The sequence below is a fragment of the Tenrec ecaudatus genome, chromosome 2 (assembly GCF_050624435.1).
Source record: "Tenrec ecaudatus isolate mTenEca1 chromosome 2, mTenEca1.hap1, whole genome shotgun sequence".
Lineage (NCBI taxonomy): Eukaryota > Metazoa > Chordata > Mammalia > Afrosoricida > Tenrecidae > Tenrec > Tenrec ecaudatus.
Genome location: NC_134531.1, coordinates 280,820,137 through 280,834,132, shown reverse-complemented (window position 1 = coordinate 280,834,132; position 13,996 = coordinate 280,820,137). Strand labels below are relative to the sequence as shown.

Below are 13,996 nucleotides of genomic sequence, written 5' to 3'. Positions count from 1 at the left end.
TGGGAACTAAAGACCAGTAGGCTCTGCGGTCATCACTGTAGTTGAATCTGTAGGGAACGGCGGACCTGGAACCTTCTAACACAGTCCACTAAGAGCAGGCAGAGTGCTCCGTGTAGGCTTGTTATTTGTCCAAGTATACATATGAAAAAGGAATCAGTGAGTTCATGTGTTTACATAAGGTTTTTCAAATACTTAAACTACAAAAGTAAGGGCATTTTAAAAAATATGATTCACCCCAAACAGTATCGGATTTCTTGTGGAGAAAGGAAGAGGAAGGGGTATTTGGTCATATTTAAAAAGAGTAAACTCTCCAATCTCATTGCCATCGAGTGAATACTGATTTATAGCAAAACACCACCCCTCCCCCGTGGGTTTCTGAGACTGTACCTGTTTAAGGGAGTAGAAAGCCCAGTCGTTCTCCTAAGTTGTTGCTGGTGGTTTCAAACTGCTGACCATGTGGATCGCAGCCCAACATTGCTACCACTAGGCCACCAGGCTACCTATTTAAAAAGAATAGAGATCAGAAAAATGAAGAGTCAATCAACTGAGTGAAAAGGTGTGAACTTTAGAATCTCCCACGGATGGTGCTTCAATTGATTTGATTTAAATTTTTGAATATTACCAAACAGGAAGAATTCTGAAAATCTTCCACAACGAAGTCTCCTAAGCAGAGAAATCCCAAGCCATAGGGCTAAGATTAAGAGAAGGGGACTCAAGAATCCAGAACCAGCAGAGGGTTGGTAGGTACAGCTCTATAAGGCCAAGCCTAAAGTTGAGACAGAAAACCAAAGCCTAAACATGACTATGGGCCCAGAGGCCCTGAATTCTTAATTATTGTCCAGGATAGGGGCCCAGAAAGTCTTGGGCACTGTCCCTAGTCATAGTTCTGCCCTTCAAGCACATGGGGATCTATGTCATCCAGGAGGGGGGTCTGACTCCAAAGATGAACACTAATGTGTTAGTCTGGGTACGTTAGAGAAACAAATCCACAGAAACTCATGTATAAGAGAGTTTTATATAAAGGGTAAGTGCACATCAGGAAAACATCCCAACCCCATGCTGCCCAAACTCACAAGTCCAACATTAACCCTTATGTCCGATACCAATCCACAAAGTCCTCCTCTATTTCACAAAACACACACTGTGACGCTGACTGCAGGAGGGAAGTCGAATCAGTGAACATGTAAGCATCTCAGCGCTGGCAGGGGTCTCCACACGGCTGCTTCAGCACCCAGGACTGCATCAGAGTAGGTCCATGTGGCTTTTCCTCAAGGATGTCTTGCAGGAAGTGAGCCTTGCCAGCTGAAGCAGGGAACTGGCTAAGGCAGCTGCACCCTGGTCCGACCATCAGAAAGCAAGAGACCTGAGAAATAGAAAGGCGAGGCTCACTGGACCATTTAGCCGTCCACCCTTCAATTAACCCCACATGTGTTTATCGGCCAGGTTGGCACAATAAATTAACTACCTGAACTAAGGTAGAATTGTTGCCCACCCTCCTTAACAGTAGGGGTTTCATGGTCACTGTCCATCACGGCAGATACAGGAAGACTGCGGGAAGTTCAGAAATGCAGCTCCCAGAGACACAAAGTCCAAGCACTGGAGTCTCCAATGATGTTATTAAAGATGTGGCAGAATGGAGGGATGCTGGCCAGGTTGCTCTAAGCAGCAGTTCTCAACCTGTGGGTCACGACCCCTTTGGAGGTCGAATGACCCTTTCGCAGGGGTTGCCCAATTCATAACAGTAGCAAAATGACAGTGATGAAGTAGCAACAAAAATAATTTTCTGGTTGGGGGGGTCACCACCACACGAGGAGCTATTAAAGGGTCACGGAATGAGTACGGTTGAAAACCACTGCTCTAGCGCCTCAGTGTGTTGTGTACTTGTGAAAACAGCAGAACTTCCAAGGCCAAGAGCCCCGATTAAGGAAGCAAAGAGGCTGGGCGGTGAGTGAAGAGGCCGTGTCCTCCCATAGCAGCCCCTACCAGGCATAAACCCAGCGCCAGGGAGGCCTAATTCAGAGCTTTCCAAAAGGAAGAGTTTGGTGCAAGGAGGAAAAGGGAGGTTAAAAAAAATAATGGCAGGTCATGGCAGACATGCTGTTGAAGAAAGATGTGGAAGAAAGGCGCTCTGCTTCCCAAAGCCCGCCGCCATCAAAACCCCTGCTGTCTGGCCACCATGAGTAACTTGTCAGCTTTGTGCAAGAGGGGCACATCGTTGGGAGTCACCGCCAAATTTCAGTTAGGGTCAACTCAAACTTGTTTTTTACAGAAACCCTGGCTGATCCTAAGGAACCACAACAATAAATAATGGTGGTCCCCCCCCCCTTTTTTTAGCACTCTATTTCAGGCTGATACAGCCTAATCAATTTTTTAAAAATATTTTATTCATTGCCATTTACCTAACCACTTGTGTAATTCCCGCAGCAGCCCGGGCTTCCTCGCTTGCACACGCGACAACGGAAGCCTGTCAAAGTGAAGCTTTGGGTCTGAGGTCGCACAGCCCAGGGTGGCAGGGCTGGGATTCAAACTTGGGTCTATCTGAATCCAGAACTACCCGAAAGGAGCTTCCAGGGAAGTGTCCTCTTCCCTCTGCTAGCCCGCTGGACGCAGAAGGAGCCACCTGCCTGCCACCCGGACCACTGATGAGAGTGTTTGTGAAAGTCTCTGATCTCATGCCAGGAGGAATCATATTTAGTTTATTCAAAAGTCAGACCCTTCCACACACAAAAAAAGGGCTCCGGCAACTAACAAATATGAGGCAGCTTCCCAAACTGCCTGGACAAATGGAGTTTGAAAACAGCCACTTCACAAAACTGCTATTCCCTTTTAGAGGTAAAACGGACATGAAACGGTCTATGCATGCAGAGTTTTATAAGGGAAGTCCTATCGAAAGTGTAAACGAAGCTTGGAAGAGGTGGGGAGCTGTTTTCTCAGGGGGGTTTGCGATACGTATTGGAAAACTTTTCCTTAAAACATTTCTTTTTCCTCATGCGTGCTTACAGCCTGAGCTAGTGTTCTGAATATGTCCTCGCATCATGCCTACATCAGGGCTGTTTGTTCCTTTGTCCGCAGTGGAGAAGGCCGCTATCCGGCCGGCAAAAAGCATGGACTCACTGTGTCCGGTGCCTGTGGAAGGTAAGGTCTTACAATTAGTTGCTGGCCTGGCTTGGGAGACTGAAGACCCTATGCAGAATATATACGTATGTATATATATATTCTGTTATGTCTGCTCATTTCCTCATGATCATGCTCAATGGACAAGTCCCCAACCCACCCTCTCCTAATTTACGTTAGCATCATCCCTAAGAGCAGTTTCCTGTCCTCTGGCCACAGTTAGAGAACATGGGTACTTGAGTTTCCAACGTGAACCGGGTAATGCTCAACATCTGGAACCGGAGGCAGAAGCGCTGCCCCCTTGGGGTATAAAGGAAGTGCCAAGCTATACCTCACAGGCGCGTGTCTCTATCTAGAGGTCTGTGTGTCTTGGATCTGAGAGCTTCCATGGGCATGACCTTGACACTGCTTGTGGCGTCGTGACTGGTGTTGGTAGAGTCATCCTTTCCTCAGGCAGCGCGGATTGAGCACTAGCTGTGTTTGGACCCCGAGCTTGAAAACGATGGCAGTCTTGTGGGAAGAAAACGTGTACAGTTGCACTTGAGACAACACCTGCCACCAAAAGGACAACCCACCACATTGCCTGTGCCTTCCACTTCCAGGTTTACTCTGCAGCCAACGTGTACCATTGCAAGTTCCAGGCAAAGGTCGTCCTTGACAGACTAGTGAAACTCTCCCACAGTTATTCCAGGACTTGTTTTTTTTTAAATAATTTTTTGGGGGCTTGTACAACTCTTATCGCAATCCTTATATACATCAATTGTATCGAGCACATTTGCCCATTCGTCACCCTCAGCATTCTCAAAATATTTGCTCTCCACATAAGCCCTTGATTATCAGCTCCTCATTTCCCCGCGTCTCTCCCCACTCCCACCTCCACCATGAACACTTGATAATTTATAAATTATTATTTTGTCACATCTTACACCGTCAGACATCTCCCTTCACCTACTTTTCTGTTGTCCATCCCCCAGAGAGGAGGTCACATGTAGATCCTTATAATTGGTGCCCCCTTGGGAATCCACCCTCCCTCCTAGTATCACCACTCTCACTACTGGTCCTGAAGGGATCATCTGTCCCGGATTTCCTGTGTTTCCAATTCTTATCTGTACCAGTGTACATCCTCTGGTCTAGCCCGATTGGTAAGGTAGAATTGGGATCATGATAGTTTGGGGAGTGGGGGGTGGAGGAAGCCTTTAAGAACGAGAGGAAAGTTGTATGTTTCATTGTTGCTACATTGTACCCTGACTGGCTCATCTCTCCCTGTGACTCTTCAGTAAAGGGATGTTCAGTTGCCTACAGATAGGTTTTGGGTACCCAGTCCACATTCCCCCTCATTCACAATGATGTGACTTTTTGTTCTTCTATGCCCGATAACCTCAACCCTTCGACCCCTCGTGATCACACAGGCTGGTGTGCTTCTTCTATGTGGTCTTTGTTCTTCGGAGCTAGGTGGCCGCTTGTTTACCTTCAAGTCTTTAAGACCCCATATACTATCTATTTTGATAGCCGGGCACCATCAGCTTTCTTCGCCATGTTTGCTTATACACACATTTGTCTTCAATGATCATGTCAGGAAAGTGTGCATCATGGAATGACAATTTGATAGAACAAAGTGTTCTTGCATTAAGTACTTGAGTGGAGGTCCAATGTCCATCTGCTGCCTTAATACTAATCCTATCAATATATGCACATAGATCTATTTCCCCATCCTCATCTATAAATGTTTTCACATATGTCATGTCTTTATCTAGACCTCTATACATGCCCTTTGCCTCCTGGCTCTTGCCTCTATTTCCTTTGACTTTCCTCTTGCCCCACTATCAGGCTCAACCTTCATTTGGGTTTCAGTAATTCCTCTTGGTTACGTTACCCTTGATCAAACCCTACCAGGCCTCCTACACCTTCCTCATCACCGATTTGGATCACTTGTTCCCTTGTCCCTGGGTTTGTTAATACCACTTCCTTTCCCGCCACCTCCCACTCTCCCATGTCCCCCCAGAACTGTCAGTTCCATTGTTTTCTCCTCCAGATTGTTCATCCAGCCTATCTTATTTAGACAGACCTGCAGAGATAATAACATGCACAAAAACAAGACAGAGCAAAACCAAAAAACAAAAGAAAACAAAACCACAAAAAGCTAATGACAAAACAAACAAACAAAAAAAACCCAAATACAACATAACTACAACAAAAAAGAAAAGCTTGTAGTTAGTTCAAGGACTGTTTGTTGGACTTTAGGCGTGTTTTCCAGTCAAACCTGATGGGGTTCCAAGCCCTGGCCCCAAAGTCTATTTTTGGTATTCCCTGGGGACTTTGTTGCTCTGTTCCCCTTGCTGTTCTGTTCCATGCCCTTAGTGTTTTGCCTTGGTATGGTGGGATCAGCTCGGGTGTAATTCCCACACTGTGTCTCCAGTGTTTCTCCGGTAGGGCTATGGGTCATAGTGGGGCCAGTCATTTGGCCTTCTCTGTGGATTGGCTGCTCTGAGCAGTAATCTTGTCATCTAGGTGTGGTGGGCCAGGATCTGCTCCACTTTGTCTTCCTCCCCCTTCATTTGTTCCTGTGTGTTCTGATCAGACACACCCCTCTCCCTGAGCTACAGCTTCAGTACTGTCCTCTGAAATAAATTCTTCTGGGGGGAGGGGCAGGTGGCCCTATAATTGGGATTGGGGCCGGCCCCTCAGACTTCTCCACTGATTCCCTACTCCATGCCAGCATGTTGCATTCACCTCTTGGAGCACTGGGTTGAAGTCTGGTCTCTCTCACCACATTTTCTTATGCACACATTTGTTTTCAGCGATCGTGCCGGGAAGGTGGGTATCATGGAATGTCTGTTTAATTGTGCAAAGTATTCTTGTGTTGAGGGAGTACTTGAGTGGAAGCCCAGTATCCATCTGCTGCTACCTTATTACTAGACTTATAAATATATGCACATAGATCTATTTCCCCATCATCACATATAAATATATTTACATATGTACATGCCTATATTTAGGTCTCTATATATACTCCTTGCCTCCTACTTCTTTCCCCTATTTCCTTTTACTTTCCTCTTGTCCCACTATCATGCTCTGCCTTCATTTGAATTTCAGTAATTCCTCTAGGTTATATTGCCCATGATCACTCCCTACCAGGCCTCGTGTACCCTCCTTGCCACTGGTTTTGAATCATTCCTTGTTCCCTTGTCCTTGGGGTGGTTAACACCACTTCCTTTCTCCCATCTCTCCCCCTACCAGGCCCCCCCCCAACCATCAGTCCTGTTGTTTTCTTCTCCACATTGTTTATCAAGCTTATCTTATCTAGATAGACCTGCAGAGATAATAACATGCACATAAAAACAGGACAGCGCCAAACAAGATGACACAGAAAAACAAATCGAGGGCAGCAACAACAAAAAAGCCAGACACACAAAGTCAAAAAGAGAAAAAAGAAAGAAAGAAAGAAAAGCCTGTAAATAGTTCAAGGTCTGTGTGTTGAACTTTAGGAGTATTTTCTGGTCAGGTCTTTTTAAAAATTTTTTTAATCATTTTATTGGGGGCTCATACAACTCTTCTCACAATCCATCGTGTCAAGCACATTTGTACATTTGTACATTTGTGGCCATCATCATTCTCAAAACATTTGCTTTCTACTTGAGCCTTTGATATCAGCTCCTCATTTTTCCCCTCCCTCCCCGCTCCCCTCTCCATTATGAACCCTTGATAATTGATCAATTATTTTGTCATATCTTACACTATCTGATGTCTCCCTTCACCCACTTTTCTATTGTCCACCCCCCCAGGGAGGGGGTTATATGTAGATCCTTGTAATCAATTTCCCCTTTCTACCCCACGTCTCTACCCTCCCGGTACCACCACTCCCACTACTGGTCCTGAAGGGATCATCTGTCCTGGATTCCTTGTGTTTCTAGTTCCTGTCTGTACCAGTGTACATCCTCTGGTCTACACAGATTTGTAAGGTAGCGTTGGGATCGTGATGTTGGGATAGGGGTGAGAAAGCATTTAAGAACTAGAGGAAAGTTGTGTGTTTCCTCCATGCTACCCTGCACGCTGACTGGCTCATCTCCCCAAGACCCTTCTGTAAGGGGATATCCAGTTCCCTTCAGATGGGCTTTGGGTCTCTACTCTGCACTCCCCCTCATTCACAATGGTATCATATTTTGTTCTGTGATGCCTGATACCTGATCCCTTCGACACCTTAGGCTGGTGTGCTTCTTCCTTGTGGGCTTTGTTGCTTCTGAGCTAGATAGCTACTTGTTAATCTTCAAGCTTTTAAGACCCCAGATGCTATATCTTTTGATAGCTGGGTACCATCAGCTTTCTCCACCACATTTGCTTATGCACACATTTGTTTCAGTGATCATATTAGGGAAGGTGGGCACACAATGATATGACTTTTTATTTGATGCCTGATACCTGGTCTCTTCGACACCTCGTTGTCACAAAGGCTGTGTGGTTCTTCCATGTGGGCCCAGTTTCTATTTTTGATACTCCCTCAGGACTTCCTTGTTCTCCTCCCCTTGCTATTCTCTTGCACACCCTTCGTGTCTTGCCTTGATGTGGTGGGGTCAGCTTGGTCACACATCCACACTGTGTCTCCAGTGTTGTCCATGTAGGGCTATGGGTCAGTATGGGCTGTTGCATCTCGTAGTGAGGCCGGCCATATGGTCCTCTCTGTGCATTGGGTGCTCTGAGCAGGGCTATTGTCCTCAGGGCTTGGTGAGCCAAGGTTTGGTCCACTCCTCCCTCCCCCTTCATTGCTCCCGCTTCCATCTGGGCTTCTTATGTAGTATTACCAGTATTTTTAATTCTGAACACCCAGTCTTTTCATAAATTCTTCCACGTGTTACATTGCCCTCCTGGTTTGGCGCGTCAAGGTGGGGTCTGTATGCACACTCCAGTTCTGTGGGGACATAACCAATACTCTCCCGCTGGATGGGTTAGTGCCCTGTTCCCCCGCATGTCATCATCTCAGTTTCTTCCCACCCCCCATTCTCCCTCCTCCTTCCTTTCCCCTTCTTTATGTTGGACTCACATGTACCTCCCTGGGTGTGGTCTAATCCCCCCCATTCCAGGACTTTCTAAGGTTTTTAATTCAAGACTGTTTTCTCTCTCGTAAATGAAGCCATCTGAAACAATATCGAATATCTCTAAAGCAATTTCTAAAAACAATAATTCCAAACTTTTAAGATCATCAGTGAGGTCTTTTTAAGCTGACTCGATACTTTTAACATTTCCTCTCATCTTTCTGGTGGTCCATTTGCTTTGGTTTTGGAACCTTTGGCCCAGATTTTTCAGAATCTACCTAGCCCTTTCTGTGGGTAATGGGTCGACCATGCGATCCCTCTGAACCTAAATTGCCTCATGGGTTGAAAGAGGTGATCACACATTCTTAGAAGATGGGTGTTCAGAATTAAAAATACTGGTAATACTATATAAACTGCCCAGCATAATACTTAGTGGAAAATTACATTCAGCTCCCTGACAACTTGTCATCTCCCAGCTTCTTTATTTCCCATGGGAACCTTTTCTTCTTTGCCTTCACTTCCAAGGCAGTCAAGGACTCGCTCCTCACAAGGAAACTTTCCAACCTTGAATAAATTCACCCTTCAAGCCTCTCATCTTCTGAATCTACAGAAGGAGGCCTGGGAAAAGGGGGTGTGGAGGAGGGTGTGGTGTGGCTCCTCTAGCTGGTAATGGCTTGTGTTTCCTTGCTGAGGAATCAAGCAGGAACTCTGCTGGCATAGTGGATTGTACATTGGGCTGCTACTCTCAAGGTTAGCAGTTTGAAACCACCAGTTGCCCTGCAGAAGAAAGATGAGGTTTTCTGCTCCTGAGTTACGGCCTGGGAAACCCCTAAGGACTGTTCTGAAATGTCAGCTGGTGTCACTTGGAGCCAGAATCACTCTATAGCGGTGAGAGAGGTTTTGTTCTGGGTCCAATCGATTAGAAAAGACTTAGAATCTAAGATTCTGGTGTTTTTCGTTTTTTTGACCCCCTCTATTTTAAATAAACAAAATCTCCCCTCTGCCTTTTTTATAATATTCTTTTTTTTTTTCACAAGAGAAAAGCTTGTAGTTAGTTCAGGGATCGTTTGCTGGCCCTTAGGAGCGTTTTCCAGTCCAGACTGTTGGGGCACCACGCCCTGGCCCCAAAGTCCACTTTCAGCATTCCCTGGGTTTTTATAATATTCTGATAGATATTTAATGCCTGGCATATGGCAGCTCTGCACGGCCACCTCTTTTTGGACACTGCTCTCCCCGCAAAGCTTAAAAACTAGCCCCATCTGGTCCAACAGAGCAAGGGTTCCCCTCACGGCACCATGTCCATGAGAAAATGCATCCTTTCTTGTCAAGCCAATGCTAGGTCTCTGCCTGTACTAGAATGAGGTGCCCGCATTAAGAGTCTGGACCGGAACAGCTAAGCGCAGGATGACCAGTTCGAGTCCATGAAACCCCTATGGAATAGTTCTACCTTAGACACAAGGGATCGCCCAAGGGTGGGCATGTATGGCAGGTACCATCACCCCAGGATCAACCCTATTAGACAGCTCGCCTGCCACCCCACCCACCCACACACCCAGAAGGCTGGGTACACGCTGTGCACGACCCGCTGCAGACTCCCTATTTGTTCTCCTCCTTCTCTAGGGAAAGAATCCAAAGGGAATTTCAATCGAGCTGTTACCACTGGTGGATTTTTCATTCCCGCGTCGAAAACGCACCCGACGGCCTCGGGCAGCTCCTGCGACCTCAGCAAACAGGAGGGTGACTGGGGCCCCGAAGGCATGCCCGCGGGGGCCGAGGGGGGCCTGGACGCTGGCGCGCAGGCCCGGGCCCCGCCCGAGCAGCTGAAGGTCTTCCGGCCCAGCGAGGACCCCGAGAGCGAGCAGGCGGCCCCCAAGATGCTGGGCATGTTCTACACGTCCAGCGACAGCGCGAGCAGGTCCGTGTTCGCCAGCAGCCTCTTCCACGTGGAGCCCTCGCCCCGCCACCAGCGCAAGGCGCTGAACATCTCCGAGCCCTTCGCCGTGTCCGTGCCGCTGCGCGTGTCGGCGGTCATCAGCAGCAACAGCACCCCTTGCCGGACCACCCCCAAGGAGCTGCACTCGCTTTCCAGCCTGGAGGAGTTTGGTTTCCAGGGCTCCGAGGAGAAGCTCCTGGGAGCTGAGGCGTCTGCAGGTACAGTGTCCGGGATGGGATGAGGGTCGCTGACATGGGGCCGGGGACACAGAGCCTGCAAGGCAGGGTGGTGAACTGGTTCGGTCGTGGCCTGTGGAGCCAGACTTGTCTGAGTGACACACCCAGGATTTGCCATCCCCCACCTCCCTCTGGGTATCAGGATGGATCTGTGCCTCGATTTTTAAATCTTTAAAATTTAAATAATGATCCTAATCAGCTTACCTTCTGCCAAAGTTGGCTACAAATTTTAATGCATCAGTATTCTCAGAGCAGTTCCTAACATGTAATTCTTGCTCAGCCCTGGCCTATAGTGTCGCTAAGATATCCATACATATTACTTCTTTTCTCCTCTCCTGTCCTGTAGGGTCACAGATAAGTGAGAACTAGGAGGCACCAAGTAATGCCTTCCTTGGGGAATGACCCATGGACTGATGTGGACGGAGTAGCATAGGTTTAGGGAACCTTTTCTCGGCGAAGGGCCATGTGGATATTTATCTCATCATTCTTAGGCCCTACTGGTCAAACGTGTAATTAACCCACCCCTAAAGTGACAGCTGGTGTTGCTTATTTCACGGGCCTGTGCAGCCCTCGGGCCAGATGTTCCTTAGTGAAGCAGGATCAGGGAGAAGGGTGAAAGTTGCCAGTCTGGGGGTTGGGGGCAGGGGATCCACAAAGGCTTTTGTGAAATTGATTATCTTCTCCCAAAGAGGGTCCCTGGCCCCACAGGATCTTTGGGAGATAAATCTATCACCTTTTCCCCCTTTCGCTGTAATTAAGAATGTTATTGTGTGCTGTTCCGTCAATCCCAACTCTATCCAAACCAAACAGACTCGCTGTCACCAAGTCAGTTTTGACTCAGGGAGCCTTGGTGGCCTAGTGAGTTATGAGTTGGGCTGCTAACCACACGGTCAGCAGTTTGAAATCACCAGCTGCTCCCCAGGCGAAAGATGAAGGTTTCTACTACAGGCTCAGAAACCCACAGGAGTGGTTCGACTCTGCCCTACAGGGTCCCTGTGTGTCTGATATAACCCTATAGGGCAGAGTAAACCAGCACCCCAGGATTGCCAGGCTGTTGCAGCTTTACAGAATCAGATTGCCACAGCTTTTTCCTACAAAGGAGCTGGTGGTGGGGGCGAACTGCCAATCTTTTGGTTAACAGCCCAACACTTAGCCCACTGTCCCACCTGGTCGGTATTACATTGGCTTGGGAAAGATACTAGTGGAGACTCCAGCCTACCTCTCTGGCTGTCACTAGTGGGGCTCTCAGGCCAGTTGAGGATCCTAGACTTAGAACCAAAGACTGGAGAGAGATGCCAGAAGGTTCTGAAACAACCGTCCACCACAGCCTTCTCTCTGGAAGCTTTCTTAGTTTCTTCCCAAACTATTAGTAATACAGAACTCCACCTTCCTTCATAAAATCCTCTCGTTTTCTCTCTTTTGTGCAGTAGCAGTGAGTAACAGAAAAATAATTAAAGGCAATTGTCCAGATTACCTTAGAATTTTCCGTCAGTCGGCCCAAACCAATTCTTCTGTTTGGGCCAATCTAGGTGACATTCCCAGGCGAAGAGGAAGAGATATCACGTAACTATTGCACTTTAACTAAAGTGCTGACCATTAGATCATTGATTGTTCTCGATGGAAAATAACATGTGAAGGATCGAGCAATGCAATAAAAATCATTGATTCTCTTTTTATTTTTTACCAGCTTGTAATGTTTGCTAGCCCCAGTCCTCAAAGGGAAAAGAGAGAGACAAATCTAATGCTTCTGACAGGAAAGAAGGCGCTTCTGTGCTGATTTAAAAAATTTTTTTTAATGAAAGCTACAACTAATTCTCTGCATCCTCTTAGAAATTCTTCTTAGAAGAGGCTCGGCGTTAGCCATATCACTTTAAGGAAACCAGAGAAATGAAAATCCAGAATTACCCTAAAGACATAGTTGAAGTCACCTCACTGGCTTGCTAAAGAACTTGACATCTTCTAACTAGTTACATTTTAATCCATCTGAAAGATGGTGCTACCGAAAAACTTTGTTTTGCCCCAAACAAATGGGTTTTCCCCAGAGCACGCCTGGTCAAGAAACCCATGGTTCTGTGTCTTCAAGTATAGGCTAAGCTGCTATAACCAAGGGAGCCCAAAAAACAATGACACAAGTAAGATACAAGTTGATTTGTATCATTATGTAAGTCTAGAGGTGGTCCTGCTGCCGCAGGCCATTCAGGTTCCGACAGACCGTCAGCCATCCCCAAGCGTGCACTGTGTGCATAGTCTAGTTTGCACAACTCCACCACACTCACATTTTTGTCTTTGGGATGGGAACAAGAGGAAGCCAGCCAAGTAGCTTCCCCCTGAGGCTGTGGCCCGGAAGTTGCTTATTACCACTTTCAGCCCCACCCCACCTGCCAAAACCAACTCCTGTGGCTGCATCTGCCTTCCAGGGTGGCTGGGAAATGCTGTTGCCAGCTGGATCGCCGTGTGCCCAGCTAGAGGAGACTATTGATAAATAGAGAAGAAGAGTGGATATACTGGGCGGAGGGCAAACAGGAGTCTCCACCTAGCAAGGTTCAGCCCACTTGGTGCATAACATGCCCATGTACTGCCCTTTGGTGCGGTCAAACTTCCGTAGCTTAGTAGTAGCTGCAAATCTGTCCGTCCACAAAAATGCATTCCCCTGATAGGCCCTTACCTAATTTTCTAAGAACAGGCACTGCCTTTGTCCTCGGAGATTTACCGGGGGGTGGAAGCCACATCGCTTCAAAAAGAGAATCGGTACCCTGTTGACTTGGCAGCGTATGCCTGGTCACGTAAGTGCAGCAGGAGACTGGGAGCTTGCCCAAAGGAGAGGGAGTCAGGGAAGGGGCCAAAGAGTAGGGGTGGGTAGGCTTAGGTCTTGGAGAATGGATGAGCTTTGAATCTCAGGGAGGACCAGCATCAAGGATGCAAAGCCAGAAGGTGCAGGTCCGCTAGAGTAGGTGGGGCTGTCAGTGTCAGAACAGAGGCAGTTGGGTGCCAGCAGAGGACTGAGTGACCCGACAAGGCCATCCTTCTCGAAGGTCCTGCTTCCACTCCTCGCTTTAAGAATCTGTCTTAGTGATCTGGTGCCGCTGTAACAGAAGTAGCATAAGTGAGTGGGTTTAACAAACAGAAGTTTCTTTGCTCACAGTTTGGGAGGCTGAATTCCGGGCACTGGCTCTAGTGGAAAGCGCTCGCTCGCTCGCTTTCTCTCTCTCTCTCTGTCTGTCTGTCTGTCTGTCTCTCTCTCTCTCTCTCTCTCTCTCTCTCTCTCTCTCTCTCTCTCTCTGTTCTGGTAGAAGGTCCTGTGTGATCAATCAAAAGCATATCTTCCTCAGTTTGTGTCTGCTTGTTCAATCCACTCTTTTGCATCTCAAAAAGGATTGATGCAAAACACACTTCAATCATACTGCCTCATTAGCATAACAAGGATCAAGGTGATCCTATAGCAACCCTATATAGGACAGAGTAGAGCTGCTCCATAGGGTTTCCGAAATCTTTACGGGAGCTAACAGCATCATCACCCCCCAGCCCCGCCCACTTAAGTGGCTGGTGGTTTTAGATCATTAAGCTCAGCAGCCCGCTGTTTAACCCACTGTACATCAGGGCTCCTAACCACAGGTTGTAGGCCTGAGGATTTACAACACAGGAACCCTGGTGGTATAGTGGTTACGAGTTAGGCTGTTGACTGCAAG

The 13,996-nt window shown here is 47.4% G+C and overlaps 1 protein-coding gene across 1 annotated transcript in view; it reads left to right on the top strand.

Moving 5' to 3' along the window:
* Window positions 1-13,996, top strand: part of ARHGAP31 (Rho GTPase activating protein 31) — a 155,616-nt gene that overhangs the window by 129,269 nt on the left and 12,351 nt on the right. The window contains exons 9-10 of the mRNA XM_075542479.1: window positions 3,073-3,135; window positions 9,762-10,292. Coding sequence (XP_075398594.1) covers window positions 3,073-3,135; window positions 9,762-10,292 — 594 coding nt within the window. The remainder of the gene's footprint in view (window positions 1-3,072; window positions 3,136-9,761; window positions 10,293-13,996) is intronic.